The following is a 26,363-nucleotide window of genomic DNA, read 5'->3' as shown; positions in this document are numbered from 1 at the left end:
GTGGTTGCACTTGAAAATGGAGTTGGGCTGGTGGCACTTGTTGAACCTGTAGTTGTAGTTGCTGCCATAATGGTAATATAGAATACTTTTAGAAAATATATAATATCTATAACCTAACATTTTGATTTATCTTTATCCTTAATTACAAATCTCACCAATCTTTTGTACACTCAACACATGGAACATTGACTTAAATTAAATTAAATTGTCAACACATAATTGTATTAGGTTAGTTGAAAACCATACTATTGCATTGAACCTCATATGTTTGTATTTAAACTTTATATTGCTTTCAACTAACCTATACAATTATGTATAATCTGTTGACAAAAAACAACTAAAGTCAACTTTTCAATCTTTAGAATGCAGGTATCTCAGTGTGTTGAACTGTCACCAAACAGTTCAACAACTATTTTTGGGGTTTTGAACATCCTTGTTCCTAAAAGGATCCTACCCTTATAAAGTGTTCTGTATTCTGCATAGTTCAACACTGACTGTAAATGAAATGTCTAACTCAAAGATGATAAAACCTAGACAGATTTTGATGAGTGCTAAGATTTTTTGTTTTTTATAAGAATTACAATTGGATACAATGTTTAGCAGAAATACATTTCATAGTGAAGAAGTGATTTGCTCAGGATTTATTTATAATCTCTTGTTTATTATTCTTCAAGGTCCTTGATGGAGGATCATTCAGAATACCATCTTGGAAATTATACAGAGCAAATGATTAAGCTCTACCACATTTTAATTAATTAAATTATTACATTCCGGGAAATACTGCACAGACAAGAATATTGTTTGGTTTAAAGGGAAAATTGTCAGAGAAGTTTGACAGAATGCTAATAATAGAAACACAAGAGGGTTGTGAGCCTTAAACTTAAGTTTTGTCATTGATTAAAAACACCTTCTCTTGCACCTTAAGAGCAATCCAGATACTTCTGTTGATTTCTTGTTATTGGTTGTAGACCACTTCAACATATTGGAGTATAATGACATACGATGTGTTGTGCCCAAACTGAAAGCAATATACAAATCAAAGACACTTTCCTGATATGATTAAATGGTTAAGGGTGACTGCCCCTTCACATTGTTTATAAACAATACCAGCAGCCCAACCTGAAATTGCATTTGTCAAAAATCTCCATGATGCTTCTATGGGGACACTTGAACCCTTTGTATGTTTGTCACGGTAACTGTGTGGGCTGATCCATTCGGGAGCCGGTCTCCAAAAAACTAAATGGAGAGAAAACACAATGAACTCGAATGAATCAAAGTTATATCTAATTTCAATCATTGATTATGTTGTGTGAGGATCCTTCACATACAAGTTATCTGACATATTATGGTTTACATACCTGTTTAACAAGTTCAATGATGGTTCCATTGCTGACCTCCCCAAAGGTAGATATTCTCAGTTGTATGTGTGCAAGTGATACCAAGCCTGTATGTGAATAAACAACATAAGTAGGAAATGTGAAGGCCAATTTTATAATTAATCCCTTTCATGAAAATAACATTATTGCTAATATATTCATATATGTAATATATTGATCCCCTTAATCATACAAATGAATTTGAACACCCTAAAACTGTGGCTTATGGCCATAATTAGAATGTTCTAAATTAAAAAGTGGGAGAGCAAAACTTGGGCTCAAAGTGGATTTGATGATGTTTCTTTCTTATGCTTCACTTAATGCTTTTGGCCATGCATATTTAAAACATTCTACCATTAATTTGTGCGTGATAGACATCAAATCAAAATGTAAAAATAATAATTCGAGTCAAAACCTTGGTTTGGTGGTTCTCCAGGAGTTGGTGTGATAAGGGGAGTTGTAGGAGCTGAAGTTTTTGCAAAATCAGTTGTGGTGGTTGCAGTTGTGGAGGCTGGAGTTGTGGAGGCTGTAGTCGTAGGCTCTCCAGTTGTGGAGGGTATAGTTTTAGTTGTTACAGTTGTGGGGGCTACAGTTGTGGGGGTTGTAGTAGCTGCAGTTGTTGCGACTTCAGTTGTGGTGGTTGCAGTTGTGGAGGCTGGAGTTGTGGAGGCTGCAGTTGTGAGGGCTACAGTTGTGGAGGCTGGAGTTGTGGAGGCTGCACTAGGAGCTGAAGTTGTAGAGGGTGCTGTTGTAGTTGTTACAGTTGTGGGGGCTACAGTTGTGGAGGCTGGAGTTGTGGAGGCTGCACTCGTAGGATCTGAAGTTGTGGAGGCTGCAGTTGGTGAGAATTCAGTTATGGTGGCTACAGTTGTGGAGGCTGAAGTTATGGAGGCTGCAGTTGTAGTTGTTACAGTTGTGGGGGCTATAGTTGTGGGGGTTGCAGTTGGTGCGTATTCAGTTATGGTGGAGGCTGCACTCGCAGGAGCTGAAGTTGTGGAGGCTGCAGTTGTAGTTGTTACAGTTGTGGGGGCTATAGTTGTGGGGGTTGCAGTTGGTGCGAATTCAGTTATGGTGGAGGCTGGAGTTGTGGAGGCTGCACTCGCAGGAGCTGAAGTTGTGGAGGCTGCAGTTGTAGTTGTTACAGTTGTGGGGGTTGCAGTTGGTGCGAATTCAGTTATGGTGGAGGCTGGAGTTGTGGAGGCTGCACTCGCAGGAGCTGAAGTTGTGGAGGCTGCAGTTGTAGTTGTTACAGTTGTGGGGGCAACAGTTGTAGGGGTTGCAGTTGGTGCAAATTCAGTTATGGTGGCTACAGTTGTAGAGGCTGGAGTTGTGGAGGCTGCACTCGTAGGAGCTGAAGTTGTGGAGGCTGCAGTTGTAGTTGTTACAGTTGTGGGGGTTGCATTTGGTGCGAATTCAGTTGTGGTGGCTACAGTTGTGGAGGCTGGAGTTGTGGAGGCTGTACTTGTAGGAGCTGAAGTTGTGGCTGCAGTTGTAGTTGTTATAGTTGTGGGGGCTACAGTTGTGGGGGTTGCAGTTGTGGAGGCTGCAGTCGTAGGCTCTCGAGTTGTGGATGGTGCAGTTGTAGTTGTTATAGTTGTGGGGGCTGCAGTTGTTGGGGCCACGGTTGTCAGAACTACGGTAGTAGAAGTTGTGGCTGCAGTTGTAGTTGTTATAGTTGTGGGGGCTACAGTTGTGGGGGTTGCAGTTGTGGAGGCTGCAGTTGTGGAGGCTGCAGTCGTAGGCTCTCGAGTTGTGGATGGTGCAGTTGTAGTTATTACAGTTGTGGAGGCTGCAGTTGTTGCGACTTCAGTTGTGGTGGTTGCAGTTGTGGAGGCTGCAGTCATAGGCTCTCGAGTTGTGGAGGGTGCAGTTGTAGTTGTTATAGTTGTGGGGGCTGCAGTTGTTGGGGCCACGGTTGTCAGAACTACGGTAGTAGGGGCTGCAGTTGTCGTGGTTGCAGTTGCAGGACCTATTGTTGTGGGAGCAACTGTTGTAGGGGCTAAAGTAGTGGGGGCTGCAGTTGTCGTAACTAAAGTAGTGGCAGCTGTAGTTGTGGGGGCTGCAGTCGTTAAGGCCACAGTTGTCAGAACTACAGTAGTAGGGGCTGTAGTTGTCGTGGTTGCAGTTGCAGGACCTGTAGTTGTGGGAGCAGCGGCTGTAGGGGCTACAGTAGTGGGGGCTGCAGTTGTTTTAACTACAGTAGTGGGAGCAGCTGTTGTAGGGAAAGCAGTGGTTGGGTCTACAGTTGTCGGAACTATAGTAGTGGGGGCTGCAGTTGTCGGGGCTGCAGTTGTGAAGGCTGCAGTTGTGGGAGCAGCAGTTGTAGGGGCTGCAGTTGAGGGGGCTGCAGTTGTGAAGGCTAGAGTTGTGGGAGCAGCAGTTGTAGGGGCTGCAGTTGTAGGAATTACAGTTGTCGTTGCTGCAGTTATAGGACCTGCAGTTGTGGGGGATGTAGTTGTGAAGGCTGCAGTTGAGGCGGCTGCAGTTATGAAGGCTGCAGTTGTGGGAGCAGCAGTAGTAGGGGCTGCAGTTGTTGGAATTACAGTTGTCGATGCTGCAGTTATAGGACCTGTAGTTGTGGGAGCAGCTGTTGTAGGGAATGCAGTGGTTGGGGCCACAGTTGTCTGAATTACAGTAGTGGGGGCTGCAGTTGTCGGGGCTGCAGTTGTCGGGGCTGCAGTTGAGGGGGCTGCAGTTGTGGGAGCAGCAGTTGTCGATGCTGCAGTTGTAGGACCTGTAGTTGTGGGAGCAGCTGTTGTAGGGGCTGTAGTTGTGGGTGCTGCAGTTGTTGGGGCTGCAGTTGTGGGAGAAGCTGTTGTAGGGACTAAAGTAGTGGGGGCTGCAGTTGTCAGGGCTGCAGTTGTTGGGGCTGCAGTTGTAGGACCTGTAGTTGTGGGAGCAGCTGTTATAGGGGCTAAAGTAGTGGGGGCTGCAGTTGTGGGGGCTCCATTTGTCAGAACTACAGTAGTGGGGGCTGCAGTTGTGAGACCTGTAGTTGTTGGAGCAGTAGTTGTAGGGGCTGCAGTTGTAGGAACTACAGTTGTTGTGGCTGCAGTTGTAGGACCTGTAGTTGTTGGAGCAGTAGTTGTAGGGGCTGCAGTTGTAGGAACTACAGTTGTTGTGGCTGCAGTTGTAGGACCTGTAGTTGTGGGAGCAGCTGTTGTAGGGGCCGCAGTAGTGGGGGCAGCAGTTGTCGGAACTACAGTAGTTGGGGCTGTAGTTGTTGGGGCCACAGTTGTAGGACCTATAGTTATGGGAACAGCCGTTGTAGGGGCGACAGTAGTGGGGGCAGCAGTTGTCGGAACTACAGTAGTTGGGGCTGTTGTTGTTGGGGCCACAGTTGTAGGACCTATAGTTATGGGAACAGCCGTTGTAGGGGCGACAGTAGTGGGGGCAGCAGTTGTCGGAACTACAGTAGTTGGGGCTGTTGTTGTTGGGGCCACAGTTGTAGGACCTATAGTTATGGGAACAGCCGTTGTAGGGGCGACAGTAGTGGGGGCCACAGTTGTCAGAACTACAGTAGTAGGGTCTGCAGTTGTCGTGGTTGCAGTTGCAGGACCTGTAGTTGTGGGAGCAGCTGTTGTAGGGAATGCAGTGGTTGGGGCCACAGTTGTCTGAACTACATTAGTGGGGGCTGCAGTTGTCGGGGCTGCAGTTGAGGGGGCTGCAGTTGTGAAGGCTGCAGTTGTCGGGGCTGCAGTTGTCGGGGCTGCAGTTGAGGGGGCTGCAGTTGTCGGGGCTGCAGTTGTGAAGGCTGCAGTTGTGGGACCGGCAGGTGTCGATGCTGCAGTTGTAGGACCTGTAGTTGTGGGAGCAGCTGTTGTAGGGGCTGTAGTTGTGGGGGCTGCAGTTGTTGGGGCTGCAGTTGTGGGAGAAGCTGTTGTAGGGACTAAAGTAGTGGGGGCTGCAGTTGTTGGGGCTGCAGTTGTAGGACCTGTAGTTGTGGGAGCAGCTGTTATAGGGGCTAAAGTAGTGGGGGCTGCAGTTGTGGGGACTCCAGTTGTCAGAACTACAGTAGTGGGGGCTGCAGTTGTGAGACCTGTAGTTGTTGGAGTAGTAGTTGTAGGGGCTGCAGTTGTAGGAACTACAGTTGTTGTGGCTGCAGTTGTAGGACCTGTAGTTGTGGGAGCAGCTGTTATAGGGGCTAAAGTAGTGGGGGCTGCAGTTGTGGGGACTCCAGTTGTCAGAACTACAGTAGTGGGGGCTGCAGTTGTGAGACCTGTAGTTGTTGGAGTAGTAGTTGTAGGGGCTGCAGTTGTAGGAACTACAGTTGTTGTGGCTGCAGTTGTAGGACCTGTAGTTGTGGGAGCAGCTGTTGTAGGGGCCGCAGTAGTGGGGGCAGCAGTTGTCGGAACTACAGTAGTTGGGGCTGTAGTTGTTGGGGCCACAGTTGTAGGACCTATAGTTATGGGAACAGCCGTTGTAGGGGCGACAGTAGTGGGGGCTGCAGTTGTCGGAACTACAGTAGTTGCTTTTGGAAAACAAAAGCAATGAGGAAGTGTTAGAAACATCCAAAAAGTGTCCATTGTTTGTTCAACAAATGGCGCTTTTCCACCGCAGGACCTAGCACGGCTTAACACGGCTTAGTTTGGCCTTGGTAGGCCAGGCTCACTTTAAGCTGCGTTTCCATTACAGTTAGTAACTGGGGTAGTAACTATAGTAACGACGCAGTGTAGGCGGGGCGATCGGCTGTTTGGCGGGCGGAGCGACGCTGCGTAAAACTGCCATGACGTCATCTTCAATGCGACACAACTCACCAACACCATAACAATGGAGGATTATGGAAGCGATCGTGTACTTGGCTCTTGATTTTGATCACAGCAAGGAGGCAAACTTTGTTTCGGAAAAGGCTGCGTATAGCAAGACGAAATACAGAAGAAGCTAACAGGAGAGTTTGGGCAATCATACAACGCAGCAGAGACGACAAGACGACTGATCACTACAAAACGACAACGCTACTTGGAAAGCTAACGTTCGCTAACTAGCAATGTGTTCAGGGTCACGCTCACTATACGACCAGTGTTTCAAGTATTTAATTAATTGTAGCTACCACCTTTACGTATTAAAATATGTATGCTTTTTTATGTGTATTTCAGAAGTTATACCATTTGCAAAGTCGCCGCCGCAGACCTTGTGTTTGGACGTTCAACCGAGCTACCGAGTGGTGGGGTGTGATTATTCCATCTTTCACACACACTCAGTGGGTGCAGAACTTCAGGACGTCTGAGGAAACCTACACCAGTCTGTGCAACAAATGTCATGGAGAGGCCTATGATGATGAATGGGATGCAGCAGCAGCAGAGACTGGGGTAGCAGTGGCTCAAGGTGCAGAGGAGGAGGGCAGGGACATTCGAGAGGGTCTGATGCACTAATTTAATAGCAACACATTCATTGTACTGATTGTAAATTGTATTGAAGATTAATCAATATTTTTTACTCTTTCACATATACATGTTTGTCAAATGATTTAAAAAAAATATGTTATCAGAATTGACTATTTAGTAAATATTTGAATTGCAAGCACCTGTAAGTACTGCCCCATAATAAGAACATTTGAGAAAATAACAGATCATGAAAAGAAAATCTTTCTAATAAATTAAGAAAGTTGTTTTGTGGTCTGTTTTTTGTTTGTTTAGAATCTAAACAAACAAAACAGACCACAAAACAACTTTAGATCTACTATTAACACAGAGGAAATCACAATAAAAATACTTCTTACAAACAAACAGTTTAATCATCAAACAAGTGCAAATAACAAAGCAAACTATAAAAATAAATACAAAAGTGTAAAACACAGCAAAACTATATACATAAATGCAAGTGTAAAAGGCCACTACGGCCAGCGGCAGGTGCCGTTCCTGCTGGGCCAGATCTGCACTGTGCATCTCCCTCAGGACTGTGAGGTGCTCCTCTCCTCGCTTCCTCTTGCCTGGAAGACAATAAGATAAGATAAACCTTTTTTAATCACTGTAGGGAAATTCAGGTGTTATAGCAGCAACAGAAATAAGAATGAAAAACACAGGACAGGTAAAGGTCACATAAGGATATAAGAATAACATATATAAGTATAAACAGAACAACAGTAAGGATGAACGAAAGACAGTTCTGGCCCTAGATGTTTACAATGATTGTGAAAGTGAATTACATTATGTCCAGCCTGTTGGTAATGAATATAAATATATGTATACATATGTATGAGTATGTACAAATATACAGTCATGAAGTAAATGGATAATACAAATGAGTATAAGTATGAATAAATATGAGACCAGTTTAAAGTGCAAACATCTAAAACAAAGCACAGTCCAAAATAAGTGGAAAGCAGTGCAGGTCCATGTGTCTGCTGCACAATACTTAACAATGAACAATATACAAGAATATATTAGGATGTCACACATAATTTTACTAGCTGCAACTTTAATAGTGATTCTTACTACTTTTACTTTTGGTACGTTGGTAGTCACAATGGCATCTAGAACAGCATACATGAGTTGTTAATTCCACAAACTACTGCAGCACAATACTAAATAGCAACAACAACTCTAGAAAACTGGACCTAAACAATGATACATATGGTGTTGTTAGCAAACAATAGCTCTAGCTAATGCTATCTGTGCTATCCGTAGCTCTTCGGGGCTCCATAAAAGCATGGGTTGTCGAACATAAATGTAAGGATAAAATAGGTTTGTTTGTTAGAAATTAGCTTTACAATAGATAGCGACACAGCGCTTTCAAGCAAAGAACAGAGCGTTAGCAAACACTTACCATCCTGCATAGCCGAGTCCAGGCGTCGTTTCGCGTTGCACCGTCGAGCTCCCACTGTATTCTTTCATCCGCAACGAGATTGAGTAACGTCTGTACCTCGTCAAACGACCACGGCGTGTTTTTGTTGTTGCTACCATTTCTTTATGGATTTGTTGACGGTAGCTTGTCTGTTTTAGAAATGGTGCTTATGCGATGCTTGGAGACTGTCTCGCCAAATAATTGTGACGATTCTCTCTGACCAATCAGCAGTCAACAGTGTTTACGTCACTAGTTTAGCATATTCAGCTCGGTTGTTGGCTCGGTAAGAACCTCGATTTTGGTGGCCCTGAAAAAAGGTGAAAAAGTAGCCCTGAGCCGGAACTACCCCTAGTGGAAAAGCAAAAAAAAGTGGGCCGGGTTTGGCCTGGCCTGCTTAAACCGTGCTACATGCTGCAGTGGAAAAGCGCCATTAGATAAAACATCTCACAAGCTATTTTCCACGTTTGATTTCTCATGGTCCGCAAAAATTACTAAATGTTTTATTCAGTCCAATTAAGTCAATGTATTTATTTTCCACTGTTAATTCCTTATGTGTGACCTTTTTATTCTATACCCGTAAACTTAAGACTTGACAACCTGAGTGGCAAAAGCAACAGAGAGCACACATACAATTTATTTGAGTTATTATGGGGTGACATTTGTGCCAAAATCATATTGCAGGTGTCCATGTGATGAACATGGTACAAAACATGTGTCTTGACCAGATTTTACTCCAATAGGAGCACTACCTCCAGGGGTACTTTGGAGCACTGCACGTGGTACGTAAGCTCATTTAAAAATGTTCATTAAAAAACACATCAGATAATAATAGTACCTAAAAACGATACGATCGTCAACTTCCATAAACTGTCAAGGACAATCAGGAAATGTATCCATGATAAACATAGGATTAATAAAGCTGAAAACATTAGCCGCTTTCACACCAAGTACTTTGCCGTACTTAGTTCACAGTACTTAGTCCCGCCGAACTCTTTAGTCCCGTAACTGTCCTAGTAAATCGCGTTCACACCGGAATGCTCTCTAGCGGGGACTAAAAAGGGGTGAAAAGGTTCGCAAAAAAAAGTTCTAGTTCCAGATCTTTTTGGTGTGAACGCAAAATCCCAGGAACTATCGGAACTATTCCTGGGAAAAGTACTCCGGTGTGAAAACGCCTAATGAGACCCAAAGTTAAACAGAAGCCCATGTTTTTCATTAAATTGACCGATAACCTCATCTAAAACTTACATGCTAAATGTTTGTTTTACTGTTATTACATTATGAAAGAAAAGTAGATTTTTCGTCCTTGCAAATTTTAAATGTAAAATCTTCTAAGGTGAGTCCACTACCGTTACAGCGGAACATCAGTGATTATGTGTTACAATGGCGTTAGCAACCAGAAAATGACACCAGTAAGGACAAACAGATGAGAATGCTGCGTGGGGTCTGGGTGCTGTGTTGGCGGGACGTTGCGCGGCTCGCTGCTGCGAGGAGCGGACAGTGTGAGCTGGGTTCATTTCCTGCTTGCTGCGTGGGATCTGCGAGACAGCGAATGAACGCGGGAAGTGGGGGGGTGCTGAGGGGGCTGCAGCACCCCCATCTGCGCGGCTCCACTAGCACCCGCACCCCCAAACACGGCCGCTTTACGGCTGCGCCGCGGCGTTCACAGCGATCGCGGCCACTCTAGTCAATGGGTGCTATTCCACCAGACGCGCCGCGTTACGGCTAGAAGCGTCCCAGAAGCGTCCCAGAAGCGCAAGTCTATTTTTGACGCGACGCGTTGCATAGCGCCGGGCAGGAAGTGGAACGGTCAGAGAATCCAGTCAATCCCCAAAATAACCTAATTTTGCAGACCCTATCCCTCCGTAGTCTTTCAAGTAGGAGAAATGCCAGCATTCTTCTCCGGTTTACAGGCACTGTGTAAATTGTATATAGAATAATTATGATGATGAATGCATTTTGTTATCAGTTCGCTAGCATCCCCCCCCCCCCCCCCCCCCCCCGTCGACAATTAACTAGCCCCCCCCCCCAATCACGTGACCAGAAATTATGCAAGCTCCTCCCATTTCTCATTGCCTGTGAAAGAGGGATGTAACAACAGATGCTTGTCAAAGTACATTTTCTAGATGTCAGCTTTATCGGCTGTCATGTCAAAAAAAATTATCCAGGTTTAAACATATATTGTATATGTTGATGTGTTGGCAGCGTATTAAACCATGTGAATCATTAAGCTAAAGATGACTCTGAATTTTAATGCTAAGCTATTTTTTCTAAAATGGTGGCTATGGGGTAAAGTGAACCATGGGCCTTGGGGTAAGTTGAGCCAGTTTTTCAATGGAGAAATTAGTGAAAGGCCAAGTTGATAATAAGAGCTCATTATAGGCTACATTTAAAGTTGAATTTACCCTGTGTTTGATTGGTAAGATGTATGAAATGGTATCACCATTTGTATGATTACTTTTCCTTTTAACATGTAAAATAAAAAATCAATCAATTCAATCGAAATTTATATTAAAAATATTTGAAAAACTAAACTTGTATTTGGTTTGTTATTTATTATTTAAAGTTACCTTTAAGATTTGTTGTAGGTATGCCCAGGTTTGAACAGGTATGCCCAGGTTTGAACAGTGGTTCAATAGAATAGAATTGGGAGGGATGAAACCCTCTTTAATGGTCACACATGCAGAGCACACAGCACACACACAGTGAAATTTGTTCTCTGCTTTTAACCCATCCTAGTACCAGGAGTCTAGTACTAGGAGCAGTGGGCAGCTATTGTACAGCGCCCGGGGAGCAATGGGAGTGAGGGGGGGAAGGGGGATGTCCGGTGCCTTGCTCAAGGGCACCACGGCAGGGCAGGAGGTGAACTGGGACCTCTCCAAGTAGAAGTCCACACTCCATATTTTAGGTCTGGTCGGGGACTTGAACCGGCGACCCTACGGCTCACAGTCCAAGCCCCTACTGACTGAGCCACTGCCGGACAATTTACCCCCTGACCTGGATCAACTGCCCTAACCCGGGGCAAGTTGAGCCACATTTTTTTTTAGAAGTAATATTTTCACTGCCCTTGATCAAATATTAATTCTTATCATTGCCATTGATAGGAGACATCCTGAATTATAGGTGTGTGCTTTCATTTTACTATGTGTCATTTCTCCTTGCTTAGAGGACAGCATAACTCAAAAATAGCTCAACTTACCCCACTCTCCCCTATGTTATAAAAAATTAAAAGACTAATAGTTTAGATTTGTTTGCAAGTTATACGTTTTACTTTTGAGAAGTTTTTGTATCTTTCTCAAATGCTTATTTTTGCTTGATACTGAAGAGTTTTTGCTAGATCTTAATGGCACAAACCTGATTCAATAGTCTTCCTCCAAATTTAGAGCATGGGGATTGGTTGACGGACGCTTCCTAAAAATGTCTTTGAGGGTTCAGATTGTGGGTTTGAGCTTCCTAATGTACTATGCCATTTTTAAAAGTATTTAAGAAACAAACATACAAAACGTTATAGCCATAAAAAATATAACTTGAATAGTTACTTTGTCCGGAAGCTGCATAAAAATGTCCAAGCAAAAATATCCAACAAAGGATTTTAATTTCCATGGTTAGAGATGTTACTTCCCACAACTCCCTGTCAAGAGAAATATTGCAATGATTGCAAGTTGTTTGTGATTCAGTCCTCACTCCGCATTGGAGGGAGTGCCTACGTTTTGACAGCTGTTATTTCCATATAACCTGAAAAACCAGGTAACACACACACACACACACACACACACACACACACACACACACACACACACACACACACACACACACACACACACACACACACACATACACACACACACACACACACACACGTTGACAGACTATATGACACTACAAACTAAATCATAACACACACATCATACAATTGAATAAATCAACAATGATGTATTTTTGATAGCAGTACAGATAATGGTTTACTGATATAGAACATTGTACCAAAACACTGCCGTAGTATATAAACAATATACTCTTGTATGAAATATATATTTGTTATGAGTGATATTAGTTTTTAATAACTTTTCCTATTGCATGACAATGTAATGATTTAAACACATTGCAAGACATTTGCCAACTCATGTATTAATAGACATTATTTTCTCCATAACAAATATAAATACAGAAGAACCTGTAGGGGGTAATTTATACTTGTATTCATTTGAATGCATACAAAAAAACATTTACTAAAAACATATACAAGACCCTTTTCTACCCTTTTCATATGAACAACTTATTATGTAAAGTAAGACATAGGGGAAATATAAACTACCAACAAAGGTGCAAGTGTAAAATATAGACAATGCAAAAATATTAACAAAGGTGGTTAAAGATAAGGATCACAAGTTGCTCTCAACTCAGGTTACTTCATGATCATAAAAATAACTATGGGACGCTTCTCATATATATCTATGATTAACTCATTAAACATAGATGTATATGAAAAGTGTCATATACAGTAGCTATGTTTGTACAATATTACATTTCTACAGGTACATGTATATTAAACAATTTCAATATTTATTTCTATTGTAGTGCACCTATTGTACAATTTGTTGCCCTTCATGCTCCATTACGTTACATCACATGTTGGAGTGAGAGTCGTTGATACTTGCTGTGCATCACAGCGTCCTCCTCGCTGACACCACAGGCACCACATAAAGGCAAGTGCCACCCGCTGGAGTAAAGCAGCCCATTCATATTCTGGTTTTCCAATTAAATGGAAAGACAAATTCCATAAGCTAAATATATATATATATATATATATATATATATTCTTTATTTATTTATTTTTTTATTGATGGTGCAAAGCAAAATAAATTCCCATTCAATACACATAACATTTTGCTACATTTTGTCAGTACTGTTTAACAGGCCATTCATTTGGTGTACAATTGTCAAACATTGTAACAGGGCTCTAACTGGGGTTAGATTTTGTGTGAAACGTTGCACGGTTAAAAGGAGGAGTCATAATATTTATATACTAAGATAGTTTCCTGGTTACCAGACTTGTCACCATGGCAGCTGCTCCTTTAATTTCAGAGCATGGGAATGTATTACCACCTCTTAAAACCTCTTTGACTGTTCAGATGGTGGGTTAGAGCTTCCTATTGTACTGTGCAATTCATTTGACACTTGAGCCTAATACACTAACTCACCTTTCGCATTCCGGGAAATAAAGCACACACAAGAATATTGTTTGGTTAAAAGTGAAAATGGGTCTTAAGGAGAGAAAGTGTTTTTTAATCAGATTTAGTTCATATAGAAAGATCATAAAGAAAACATAAGAGGGGGGTGTGAGCCTAAAATCTAAGCCTTTGACTTTGATCAAACACACCGTCTCTTGCAACTAAGAGTGATTTGGAGAATAGTGCAACATATTGGAGTACAATGACAATTAATACGTTGTGCACAAGCTGAAAACAATATAAACAAATTAAAGACTCTTTCCTGATATGATGAAATTGTTGAGTTCTGTCATTATAAATCTACATGAAGTTTCTATGGGGACACTTGAACCCTTTGAAGGTTTGTCACGGTAACTGTGTGGGCTGTTCCACTCGGGAGCTGGTCACCAAAAAACTAAATGGACAGAAAACAGAATAAACGACAGAAGTTATATTTCATTCCTTTCATTAATTATGTTGAGTGAGGAGCCTTCACATAAAAGCTATACGTCAAATACTGTTTTACATACCTGTTTAACAAGTGCAATAATGGTTCCATTGCTGACATCCCCAAAGGTAGTAATCCTCATCTGTAGGTGTGCCAGTGATAAACCTGATGGGATAAAATCACATAATATGGAAATAAATACATTAATCATTCATGTGTCAACATAAAGTTGAAAGAGAAGGGGAAAATACAAAATTGGAGTCAAGTACCCTGTGATGGTGGTTCTTCTGGAGTCGATATGATTAGGGTTGTTGAAGGGGTTAGAGTTGTTGGGGCTGCAGTCGTTGCAACTTCAGTTGTGGAGGAGACAGTTGTGGGGACTGCAGTTGTAGTGGTTGTTGTTGTGGGGACTGCAGTTGTGGGGGCTACAGTTGTGGGGGCTGCAGTTGTGGGAGCTACATTTGTTGGGACTACAGTTGTAGTGGTTGCAGTTGTAGTGGTTGCAGTTGTGGGGACTGCAGTTGTGGGGGCTACAGTTGTGGTGACTGCAGTTGTAGTGGCAGCAGTTGTGGGGACTGCAGTTGTGGGGGTTGCAGTTGTTGGGACTTCAGTTATGGTGGCTATAGTTGTGGAGGCTGGAGTTGTGGAGGCTGTACTCGTAGGAGCTGAAGTTGTGGAGGCTGCAGTTGTAGTTGTTACAGTTGTGGGGGCTACAGTTGTGGGGGTTGCAGTTGTTGCGACTTCAGTTGTGGAGGAGGCAATTGTGGGGACTGCAGTTGTAGTGGTTGCAGTTGTGGGGGCTACAGTTGTGGGGGTTGCAGTTGTCGTGGCTACAGTTGTGGGGTTTGCAGGTGTGGGAGCTACAGTTGTGGGGACTGCAGTTGTAGTGGTTGCAGTTGTGGGGGCTACAGTTGTGGTGACTGCAGTTGTAGGAGTTGTAATTGTTGCGACTTCAGTTGTGGTTGTTGCAGTTGTGGAGACTGGAGTTGTGGAGGCTGCAATCGTGGGCTCTCCAGTTGTGGAGGGTGCAGTTGCAGTTGTAACAGTAGTGGGGGCTACAGTTGTGGGGGTTGCACTTGTAGGAGCTGCAGTTGTTGCAACTTCAGTTGTTGCAGTTGTGGAGGCTGGAGTTGTGGAGGCTGTAGTCGTAGGCTCTCGAGTTGTGGGGGTTGCACTTGTAGGAGCTGCAGTTGTTGCAACTTCAGTTGTTGCAGTTGTGGAGGCTGGAGTTGTGGAGGCTGTAGTCGTAGGCTCTCGAGTTGTGGAGGGTGCAGTTGTAGTTATTACAGTTATGGAGGCTGCAGTCGTATGCTCTCCAATTATGGAGGGTGCATTTGTACTTGTTACAGTAGTGGGGGCTACAGTTGTGGTTGTTGCAGTTGTGGAGACTGGAGTTGCTGCAGTTGTGGGCTCTCCAGTTGTGGAGGGTGCTGTTGTAGTTGTTAAAGTTGTGGGGGCTAGAGTTGTGGGGGCTAGAGTTGTGGGGGTTGCAGTTGTAGGAGCTGCAGTTGTTGCGACTTCAGTTGTGGTGGTTGCAGTTGTGGAGGCTGGAGTTGTGGAGGCTGTAGTCGTAGGTTCTCCAGTTGTGGAGGCTGCAGTTGTAGTTGTTACCGTTGTGGGGGCTGCAGTAGTATGAAATGCAGTTGTTGTTGATGCAGTCGTGGGGCCCACAGTTGTAGGGAACCCAGTTGTAGCAGCTACAGTGGTAGGGGCTGCCGTTGTTGTAGCTGCAGTTGTATGGGCCGCGGTTGTGGGGGCTTCTGTTGAAGCGGTTTGAGTTGTGGGGGCTACAGTTGTGGGGGTTGCAGTTGTTGCGACTTCAGTTGTGGAGGCTGCAGTCGTAGGCTCTCGAGTTGTGGAGGGTGCAGTTGTAGTTATTACAGTTGTGGAGGCTGCAGTCGTATGCTCTCCAATTGTGGAGGATGCATTTGTAGTTGTTACAGTAGTGGGGGATACAGTTGTGGGGGTTGCAGTTGTAGGAGTTGCAATTGTTGCGACTTCAGTTGTGGTTGTTGCAGTTGTGGCGACTGGAGTTGTGAAGGCTGCAGTCGTGGGCTCTCCAGTTGTGGAGGGTGCAGTTGCAGTTGTAACAGTAGTGGGGGCTACAGTTGTGGGGGTTGCACTTGTAGGAGCTGCAGTTGTTGCGACTTCAGTTGTGGTGGTTGCAGTTGTGGAGGCTGGAGTTGTGGAGGCTGTAGTCGTAGGTTCTCCAGTTGTGGAGGCTGCAGTTGTAGTTATTACCGTTGTGGGGGCTGCAGTAGTATGAAATGCAGTTGTTCTTGATGCAGTCGTGGGGTCCACAGTTGTAGGGAACCCAGTTGTAGCAGCTACAGTGGTAGGGGCTGCCGTTGTTGTAGCTGCAGTTGTATGTGCCGCGGTTGTGGGGGCTTCTGTTGAAGCGGTTTGAGTTGTTGGGGCTGCAGTTGTTGCGACTTCAGTTGTAGTAGTTGCAGTTGTAGAAGCTGCAGTTGTAGGAGTTGCAGTTGTGGAGGCTGCAGTTATGGAGGCTGCACTCGTAGGAGCTGAAGTTGTGGAGGCTGCAGTTGTAGTTGTTACAGTTGTGGGGGCTACAGTTGTGGGGGTTGCAGTTGTTGCGACTTCAGTTGTTGTGGTTGCAGTTGTGGAGGCTGCAGTCGTATGCTCTCCAAATGTGGAGGGTGCATTTGTACTTGTTACAGTAGTGGGGGCTACAGTTGTAGGAGCTGCAGTTGTAGGAGCTGCAGTTGTTGCGACCTCAGTTGTGGTTGTTGCAGTTGTGGAGAATGGAGTTGCTGCAGTCGTGGGCTCTCCAGTTGTGGAGGGTGCAGTTGTAGTTATTACAGTTGTGGAGGCTGCAGTCGTATGCTCTCCAAATGTGGAGGGTGCATTTGTACTTGTTACAGTAGTGGGGGCTACAGTTGTAGGAGCTGCAGTTGTAGGAGCTGCAGTTGTTGCGACCTCAGTTGTGGTTGTTGCAGTTGTGGAGAATGGAGTTGCTGCAGTCGTGGGCTCTCCAGTTGTGGAGGGTGCAGTTGCAGTTGTAACAGTAGTGGGGGCTAGAGTTGCGGGGGTTGCACTTGTAGGAGCTGCAATTGTTGCGACTTCAGTTGTGGTTGTGGCAGTTGTGGATACTGGAGTTGTGGAGGCTGCAGTCGTGGGCTCTACAGTTGTGGAGGGTGCAGTTGCAGTTCTAATAGTAGTGGGGGCTACAGTTGTGGGGGTTGCACTTGTAGGAGCTGCAGTTGTTGCGACTTCAGTTGTGCTGGTTGCAGTTCTTGAGGCTGGAGTTGTGGAGTCTACAGTCGTAGGCTCTCCAGTTGTGGTGGGTGCTGTTGTAGTTGTTACAGTTGTGGGGGCTACAGTTGTGGGGGTTGCAGTTGTAGGAGCTGCAGTTGTTGCGACTTCAGTTGTGGTGGTTGCAGTTGTGGAGGCTGGAGTCGTGGAGGCTGTAGTCGTAGGTTCTCCAGTTGTGGAGGCTGCAGTTGTATGGGCCGCGGTTGTGGGGGCTTCTGTTGAAGCGGTTTGAATTGTGGGGGCTACAGTTGTGGGGGTTGCAGTTGTTGCGACTTCAGTTGTGGTGGTTGCAGTTGTGGAGGCTGCAGTCGTATGCTCTCCAATTGTGGAGGATGCATTTGTAGTTGTTACAGTAGTGGGGGATACAGTTGTGGGGGTTGCAGTTGTAGGAGTTGCAATTGTTGCGACTTCAGTTGTGCTGGTTGCAGTTGTGGAGACTGGAGTTGTGGAGTCTACAGTCATAGGCTCTCCAGTTGTGGAGGGTGCTGTTGTAGTTGTTGTTACAGTTGTGGGGGCTACAGTTGTGGGGGTTGCAGTTGTAGGAGCTGCAGTTGTTGTGACTTCAGTTGTGGTGGTTGCAGTTGTGGAGGCTGGAGTTGTGGAGGCTGTAGTCGTAGGTTCTCCAGTTGTGGAGGCTGCAGTTGTAGTTATTACCGTTGTGGGGGCTGCAGTAGTATGAAATGCAGTTGTTCTTGATGCAGTCGTGGGGTCCACAGTTGTAGGGAACCCAGTTGTAGCAGATACAGTGGTAGGGGCTGCCGTTGTTGTAGCTGCAGTTGTATGTGCCGCGGTTGTGGGGGCTTCTGTTGAAGCGGTTTGAGTTGTTGGGGCTGCAGTTGTTGCGACTTCAGTTGTAGTGGTTGCAGTTGTAGAAGCTGCAGTCGTAGGAGTTGCAGTTGTGGAGGCTGCACTCGTAGGAGCTGCAGTTGTGGAGGCTGCACTCGTAGGAGCTGAAGTTGTGGAGGCTGCAGTTGTAGTTGTTACAGTTGTGGGGGCTACAGTTGTGGGGGTTGTGGGGGTTGCAGTTGTTGCGACTTCAGTTGTTGTGGTTGCAGTTGTGGAGGCTGCAGTCGTAGGCTCTCGAGTTGTGGAGGGTGCAGTTGTAGTTATTACAGTTGTGGAGGCTGCAGTCGTATGCTCTCCAATTGTGGAGGGTGCATTTGTACTTGTTACAGTAGTGGGGGCTACAGTTGTGGGGGTTGCAGTTGTAGGAGCTGCAGTTGTAGGAGCTGCAGTTGTTGCGACCTCAGTTGTGGTTGTTGCAGTTGTGGAGAATGGAGTTGCTGCAGTCGTGGGCTCTCCAGTTGTGGAGGGTGCAGTTGCAGTTGTAACAGTAGTGGGGGCTAGAGTTGCGGGGGTTGCACTTGTAGGAGCTGCAATTGTTGCGACTTCAGTTGTGGTTGTGGCAGTTGTGGAGACTGGAGTTGTGGAGGCTGCAGTCGTGGGCTCTCCAGTTGTGGAGGGTGCAGTTGCAGTTGTAACAGTATTGGGGGCTACAGTTGTGGGGGTTGCACTTGTAGGAGCTGCAGTTGTTGTGACTTCAGTTGTGGTGGTTGCAGTTGTGGAGGCTGGAGTTGTGGAGGCTGTAGTCGTAGGTTCTCCAGTTGTGGAGGCTGCAGTTGTAGTTATTACCGTTGTGGGGGCTGCAGTAGTATGAAATGCAGTTGTTCTTGATGCAGTCGTGGGGTCCACAGTTGTAGGGAACCCAGTTGAAGCAGATACAGTGGTAGGGGCTGCCGTTGTTGTAGCTGCAGTTGTATGTGCCGCGGTTGTGGGGGCTTCTGTTGAAGCGGTTTGAGTTGTTGGGGCTGCAGTTGTTGCGACTTCAGTTGTAGTGGTTGCAGTTGTAGAAGCTGCAGTCGTAGGAGTTGCAGTTGTGGAGGCTGCAGTTGTGGAGGCTGCACTCGTAGGAGCTGAAGTTGTGGAGGCTGCACTCGTAGGAGCTGAAGTTGTGGAGGCTGCAGTTGTAGTTGTTACAGTTGTGGGGGCTACAGTTGTGGGGGTTGCAGTTGTTGCAACTTCAGTTGTTGTGGTTGCAGTTGTGGAGGCTGCAGTCGTAGGCTCTCGAGTTGTGGAAGGTGCAGTTGTAGTTATTACAGTTGTGGAGGCTGCAGTCATATGCTCTCCAATTGTGGAGGGTGCATTTGTACTTGTTACAGTAGTGGGGGCTACAGTTGTGGGGGTTGCAGTTGTAGGAGCTGCAGTTGTAGGAGCTGCAGTTGTTGCGACTTCAGTTGTGGTTGTTGCCGTTGTTGAGAATGGAGTTGCTGCGGTCGTGGGCTCTCCAGTTGTGGAGGGTGCAGTTGCAGTTGTAACAGTAGTGGGGGCTAGAGTTGTGGGGGTTGCACTTGTAGGAGCTGCAGTTGTTGCGACTTCAGTTATGGTGGTTGCAGTTGTGGAGGCTAGAGTTGTGAAGGCTGCAGTCGTAGGCTCTCCAGTTGTGGAGGGTGCAGTTGTAGTTGTTACAGTTGTGGGGGCTACAGTTGTGGGAGTTGCAGTTGTAGGAGCTGCAGTTGTTGCGACTTCAGTTGTAGTGGTTGCAGTTGTAGAAGCTGCAGTCGTAGGGGCTATAGTTGTGGGAGCTACAGCTGTGGGTGCTACAGTTGTGAGGGTTGCACTTGTTACGACTTCAGTTATTGTGGTTCCAATTGTAGTAGGTGCAGTTGTGGGGGCTGCAATTGTGCGAGCTGCAGTTATATGGCCTTCAATTGTAGGGGTTGGAGATGTGGGGCCCGCAGTTGTGGAGGCTAAACTGGTAATACCCTCAGTTGTATGAGCTGCAGCTGTGGGTGCTACAGTTGTAGGAGCTGCAGTTGTGGGGGCTACAGTCATGGGGGCAGCTGTAGGAGCTTCACTCGTATGACCTGCAGTTGTATGAGTTGCAGTTGTTGGGGTTGTAGTTGTAGCAGATGCAGTGTTGGTGCCTGTTACTGGAGAGGTAGGGGCTGCAGTTGTGGCTGTTGAAATTAGAGATGTGGTAGTTGAAACTGGATTGGTGGGGCCTGTAGTTGTCGTGGTTGAAATTGTAGTTGAGGTGGCTGCAGGTGTAGTGGTTGAAACTGGAGTTGTGGTGGTTGCACTTGAAAATGGAGTTGGGCTGGTGGCACTTGTTGTAGATGAACCTGTAGTTGTAGTACATACAGCCATTGTGATAATATAGAATACTTTTAGAAAATATATCATATCTATAACCTAACATTTTGATGTCTCTTTATCCTTAAAGGTCCCATGTCATGGCCATTTCTACTAGGGATGCTCCGATCCGGAATTAGTATTGGCCGATACCGATCGCCGATCTGATCGAGTGGGCAGGGCCTATGGGGATCTTCCATTTAAAGTGATGTTTAAAACTCAGTTAATGGGGCTCATTCACTGGCGCTTCCACAAACAACAACCAACATAATTATTACATTCAAATTAAGTACATTATTCAAGTTTACATTAACTTTGGATAATAACACGGGAGAAATGAGCGGAAGCGCTCTCTTTTCCTCTCTCACCCTCTCTCTCTCTCCTGACAGCCTATCAATATCTCATGCAGCTCACTGATCCAGTAATGAGTGACCCGACAGTGAAGAATAAACATATTTATAACTAGTTTAGCTTGTTCCAGAGGTAGATAAAATAGCTAAGTGTGTAAGGTCTAACTCTTAATGTGTGTTCTGCTCCGCTCACCGGTCCGTCACAGCGGGTGGAGCTGCAGGATTTTTGCTTCACACACGTTGCATACCGCTATTTTATTGTCCTTTTCGGACACCTTAAAATACTGCCAGACTGGTGAAGCCATTTTGGCGAGCTTGTTTTGCGGCGCACTGAGAAAAGTGTCATGTATTTTACGTCAACATTTTAACATTTTTAGAGAGCACCGATCGATCGGTAGAGAGTGAGTATCGGCCGATATCGATCGGCGGCTGATCGATCGGAGCATCCCTAATTTCTACTGATCATAATTCCATTGTTGAGGTCTACTAGAATATATTTACATTGTTCAATGCTCCAAAATCACATTGGTTTTCTCATACAGCATCTCTGTATAGTATGTGTAGTCACTCTCTGTCCTACACGCTTTGTTGGAGCTCCTCCTTAAATGTCTAACTCAAAGATGATAAAACCTAGACAGATGTTGAGTGCTAAGATGTTTTGTTTTTTATAAGAATTACAATTGGATACAATGTTTAGCAGAAATACATTTCATAATGAAGAAGTGATTTGCTCAGGATTTATTTATAATCTCTTGTTATTTATTCTTCAAGGTCCTTGACAGAGGATCATTCAGAATACCATCTTGGAATTTATACAGAGCAAATGATTAAGCTCTACCACATTTTAATTAAATTATTACATTATATTTTAACAGGCTTTAGGCAAACAGTTAAATGTGTTTGCATTTTTCTAATTAATAATAGTATTACAGTTTCTAACAACAACATTTAAGTTTCAACTAAAGTTTATTTCAGAAGCGAGCAATAGTAGGCAATAACAGATAGCAATATATTGCAAAATATCAAACACAAACACATGTAAGAAAGAAAATACAACCCATACCAAAACAGTGAAAGCCATAAAGAATATCACTAATAATTACCTTGTCCAATAGCAACATAAAAATATCCAAATAAAAATATCCAACAGAGGATTTTTCTTTCCATGTTGACCAGTGTTAATTCTCACAACTCCAGGTATAGTGAAGTCCTTCGTCAATGATTACCCTCTGCGCTTAGTTTGTGAATTAGCCCTCCCTCAGCTTTGGAGGGAGTGACAAAGCTTAGGGACAGAGGTTACTTTCAAATAACCTGAAAAACCAGGCAACACAGATATGTTTACAAAATAAAAGACTCTACAAACTAAATCATTAAAAGAAACAATTGAATAAAGTATCTCAGTTATCTTTCAGCATGCAGCAATAATCCTGTTTTTATTTGTATTAGTTAACTACTGAATTAATCAGCCTTTAGTTGGAGTAGTAGTCTTTTTTTCAGTCACATTTTGGTTTTTAGTTTGAATGCTTTTCATCACTGAAATGACCCTTTTTTAAAGCTTGACAATTCACCTTGATATTTATCCTATATTTATTATGAATGATATTTGTTTGTAGTAACTATAATAATTGCATGACACTGTTACTATTATGTAAACACAACTGAACTTGAGTCACAATGTTTTCTCTATGAGAAAAAAACCAAGTAATACATCAGAAACATAAGGGGAATTATTTTTGGTTGCACTAATTTAAATGCATAAAAGCTAAACAAACTGTATTTACCAAACCGTTTTTTATAACTCCAAGAAACACTTAAAACATTTAAGAGGTTAAAACTGTCAAACTAATATTTTGCGAACATAACGATGCATACGAGTTTGATATTCCAGCAAAGATCTTCTTGGTTTTAGAACTGCTTTAGCTTGTTTCAGGAAACTGAAGATTAAATGGAATTGGGAAAACGTGGGCTATGGCCAAGGCCAAAACTAGATCAGTGTCAGTGTCAAGGTTGTCAAACAGGTTTCTTATCCTTGTAACGCTATTCCTCTCTATATCAACACATCTGCTCATACTATTCTACATTATGGTAACCTGTGCTGAGGCCCTTATTTTGTGCTAGCTTATAGAAAATAGTAATGATCTGTTGTTTCTGTGAAATAGTTAAAAAGAACAATATTGCAATACTGTCCTTAAGTACATTTTGGGGGGTATTTCCTTTTTTGTTACTTTCTAATCCTACCTTTAGGCAATATGTGTAACAAGTTACTCTGCAGATTGAGATTAATAATACAAAATATAATCAATGAATAAATTGTTATATAATTATTCAAGATTCAAGGAGTTAAACGTTTATTTGCACATGCACAACAGCTGCAGCGTAGTTGTTGGTTAGTTAAAATATTAAGTCCCAGGCTCCTCCAACAATGTAATGTACAGTATACTTAAGACATAAAAAGAAATATAGAAATAAAATAGTGCAAGAGACACAATGGTGCAAGGAACATCTAAGAATAAGTCAAATAAATACTTATACACTACTAGAATGAGATAAAACAGACTGTAAAATTAAACACTGTCATGTAAAATAAAAATACGGTATACTGTAAAAGTATATGAATATGGGGATTTGTGATAAACAACTGTGTGTACTTTAAACATAAGTACTAACATTTCATAGAGCTTAGGAGTGCAACAGTCTTATTGCCATGTGGGGAAAAATGTATCCCTGAGTCTGGTGGTCTTGGCCCAGATACTGCAGTTCGATCTGCCAGACAGCAGATTTTATTAGATTTTATTTTTTTTATTTGATTTGCAGACATAAAATTATGCACATATTAATGCATCAATAATTTAAATATTTTCTTATAATTTATAATATTTCAAAATGTTTCATTCTGCACGAAGAATATTTTGAAAATGTTCTACTTTGAGTAGGCTATATATTAAGCGTATAATGTTGCATTATACATTTTAATGCAGGACTTGACATTTGACCGGTTAGGGCTATTTCTACATCTTACTCAACCACTGGATAGTAGCCTTCAGGCTGTTTGCGGCACTAAATTATAGTGGGTGGCACAGTAAATTAACACCTACGTCACTTCCGGGCGAAAATTACGGCCCCACCCACTTTTTGGGGAAAACAACGCTGTCATTTGAATGGCGGTCAATACAAATTCTGAAGTTTTTGCCAATCCGATCAGAATTTTTTGAAAACCGTGGATTTTTGGATCTTCAAAGAGCCCGATTACGATGGCCAGTCAGGCAAACAATTACATTCAATCATTTGAAATCGACGATCGGTCTCGATTAGGGTTGCAAGGGGGCGGACATTTCTGGTACATTTCCGGAAGGTTTCCATGGGAAGTTAAGCTGGGGAATTTTGGAAATATTCGATGCAAAATTAAACAAAAAACATGACATTTCAACAGATTTCTTTTTTTTTAAATTCTTTTTTTTTTTTAAGTAGAACAGAACAAGTTTTAATTATTTTATTGAACAATTATTTGTTTCATTGAAGAACGAAAACAGGAATGTTGAGTTAAATATTACTCATCCCCCCCAACTCATTAAAAAATGAACAAAAATGCACCCCCCATCCAAAAATCCCCAAAAAGTCCCATTAAACATGCAAATCTTCCTTCAAGAAATCCTCTGCATTTTTTACCCTTTCAGTCAACGGGCTCTTCCTGGGCCTCATCAACATCCAACTCTGAGTCTTCCTCTTCAGGGTCACTGTCCAGCCTTGTTGAGGATGGCTCTGTGTCAGGCTCAAAGAGCCTTAGGTTTGCCCGAATGCCAACCAGTTTTTCCACTCTCACATTTGTGAGCCTGTTGCGAACCTTTGTGTGGTCTCAATAGCCATGCAGTAAGCAGTGTGCTATGGCATGGATATTCAAGTGTACTTGAATGGCATCTGTTTGTTTTAGTCAAGATTATGCTAAAATATACTTTCCCCAACTATATTTAAGTTCCCTATGAAGAGCCAACCTTCAATTTTGAAAATTCCCAGTTTATTCCCATAAATTCCTGTTAATTCCCGTTAATTCCCATGGAAAGTTTCCATCTTTGAAAATTCCCGGAATTTTGCAACCCTAGTCTCGATATATGGTTAAATTAAAATCAGTAGGCGAGGCTGTAATTTCTCCAGCTGTTACTCTCATGAGCGAGGCAGAAAATAATAGTTTCATGCCAAAAAGCTTCTGTGTCGTTTATTGCACCTCAAACATTAAAACAGAGTTCAGTGTTTCTGTACTTCCTCTAAGAAAAAAGGACAGTACTGTAAAAGAAGAGCTCTGTGGCTTCAGGCCTGATCGCCATTCAAATGACAGCGTTGCCTCCCCCAAAAGTGGGCGGGGCTGTAGATGTTACTCTCATCTATGAAAATCAATAGCCTACTGCTATATTTAACCATATATCGAGCCCGATCGTCGATTTCCAATGGCTTAATGTAATTGTTTGCCTGACTGGCCATTGTAATCGGGCTCTTTGAAGATCCAAAAATCCACGGTTTTCTTAAATTTCGGATCGGATTGGCAAAGACTTCAGAATTTGTATTGACCGCCATTCAAATTACAGCGTTGTTTTCCCCCAAAGGTGGGCGGAGCCGTACTTTTTGCCCGGAAGTGATGCATTTGTTACTCTCATACTTCCCGAGGCTAGGAAGTATTCTTGCCTCGCTTCTGAAGCAAGACGCTCGGAAGACGTGCTACCAAGCAAACGTACTCGACATTGAGAAACACCCACAATGTCGAGTAAACCTGCTGCAGAGCCACTATTTCAAGTATACTACGTGGACTGTTTAAATGCATGTTAAATGCCCAGCATTCGGCGCCACTCGATGACGTAGTATACTTGAAATAGTGGGTGTTTCTCAATGTCGAGTACGCTTGCTTGGTAGCACATGTCTTCCGAGTCACTTGCTTCAGAAGCGAGGCAAGAATACTTCCTGGCATTCAGAAAACGAAGAGTGGAACAGGCGAGCAAGTGTGCAGGTGTGCGTCATATGAGAGGCCCCGCCTTACATTTTCCGCCAGAGATTTGGGGAAATTGGTCCGTGCGCAAAGCATTGTGGGGATTTTAAGACCGCGGAGTCTACACATGTGCAGCCTCAACATTTCTCGCTACGAAGTACGCCGGGCTCGGTAGAATTCCAAGTATGCTGGACATTGGAACAGTCCTTCGGCGGCACTCGATGACGTAGTATGCTTGAAATAGTGGCTCTGGAGCAGCTTTACTCGACATTGAGAAACACCCAGTGGCTCTGCAGCAGGTATACTCGACATTGAGAAATGGCAGTGACGCGTCCTAAAACCCGTAAGTAAACTTCTTCCGGTTCCTTCGACAAAAACCAATGCAATTTCTCCATAGGATTTTGGAAAATAGCTCGAAATAAGGTCTGTGGTTGACACAAATTGAAGAGACAGATCACGTTTTGTTCAGCCGGATAATATCCACATGTCTACCCTACTTTTATAATTTTCGAATCATAAATCTATCGATCATAAATCTATCGATTAGATTGGCACTCTATACCTCCTGGGTTTTAGGCGACGGAAGTGACGTAATCTTGGATGAGAAGTCGGCAACTTTTGCAGCAACTGACAGCACATCTGGTAGTAAAAGTAGACACATTTAATTTCATTTTGCATGGGCTCTTCGCGACTCTGGAGTCCTGCAGGAATCCGAAGGACAGTGAACAGGAGTGAGAGGGAGCACACTCCCTCTCAAAAGGGATCTCCCCCCTTTTTTTTAAATAAACCTCGTACTGTGTGTGTCACTGTAATCCGAAATCA

General features: G+C 43.8%; 1 protein-coding gene across 1 annotated transcript; it reads right to left on the bottom strand.

Annotated features, from left to right (window-relative positions):
• Positions 1-646: 646 nt before the first annotated feature.
• LOC117495076 (mucin-2-like) lies at positions 647-21,812 on the bottom strand. The gene is made up of 8 exons (XM_034146136.1): positions 21,673-21,812; positions 14,084-20,209; positions 13,897-13,979; positions 13,737-13,781; positions 11,696-11,876; positions 1,792-5,847; positions 1,359-1,444; positions 647-1,236 (listed from the first exon to the last, which is right to left on the bottom strand). Exons 1-8 carry the CDS (start codon positions 21,734-21,736, stop codon positions 1,156-1,158), a joined length of 10,722 nt encoding a protein of 3,573 aa, XP_034002027.1. The 5' UTR covers positions 21,737-21,812; the 3' UTR covers positions 647-1,155.
• Positions 21,813-26,363: the final 4,551 nt, after the last annotated feature.

This window comes from Trematomus bernacchii, unplaced genomic scaffold (genome assembly GCF_902827165.1).
Source record: "Trematomus bernacchii unplaced genomic scaffold, fTreBer1.1, whole genome shotgun sequence".
Classification (NCBI taxonomy): Eukaryota; Metazoa; Chordata; class Actinopteri; order Perciformes; family Nototheniidae; genus Trematomus; species Trematomus bernacchii.
This window is presented reverse-complemented; position numbering and strand designations above follow the sequence as displayed.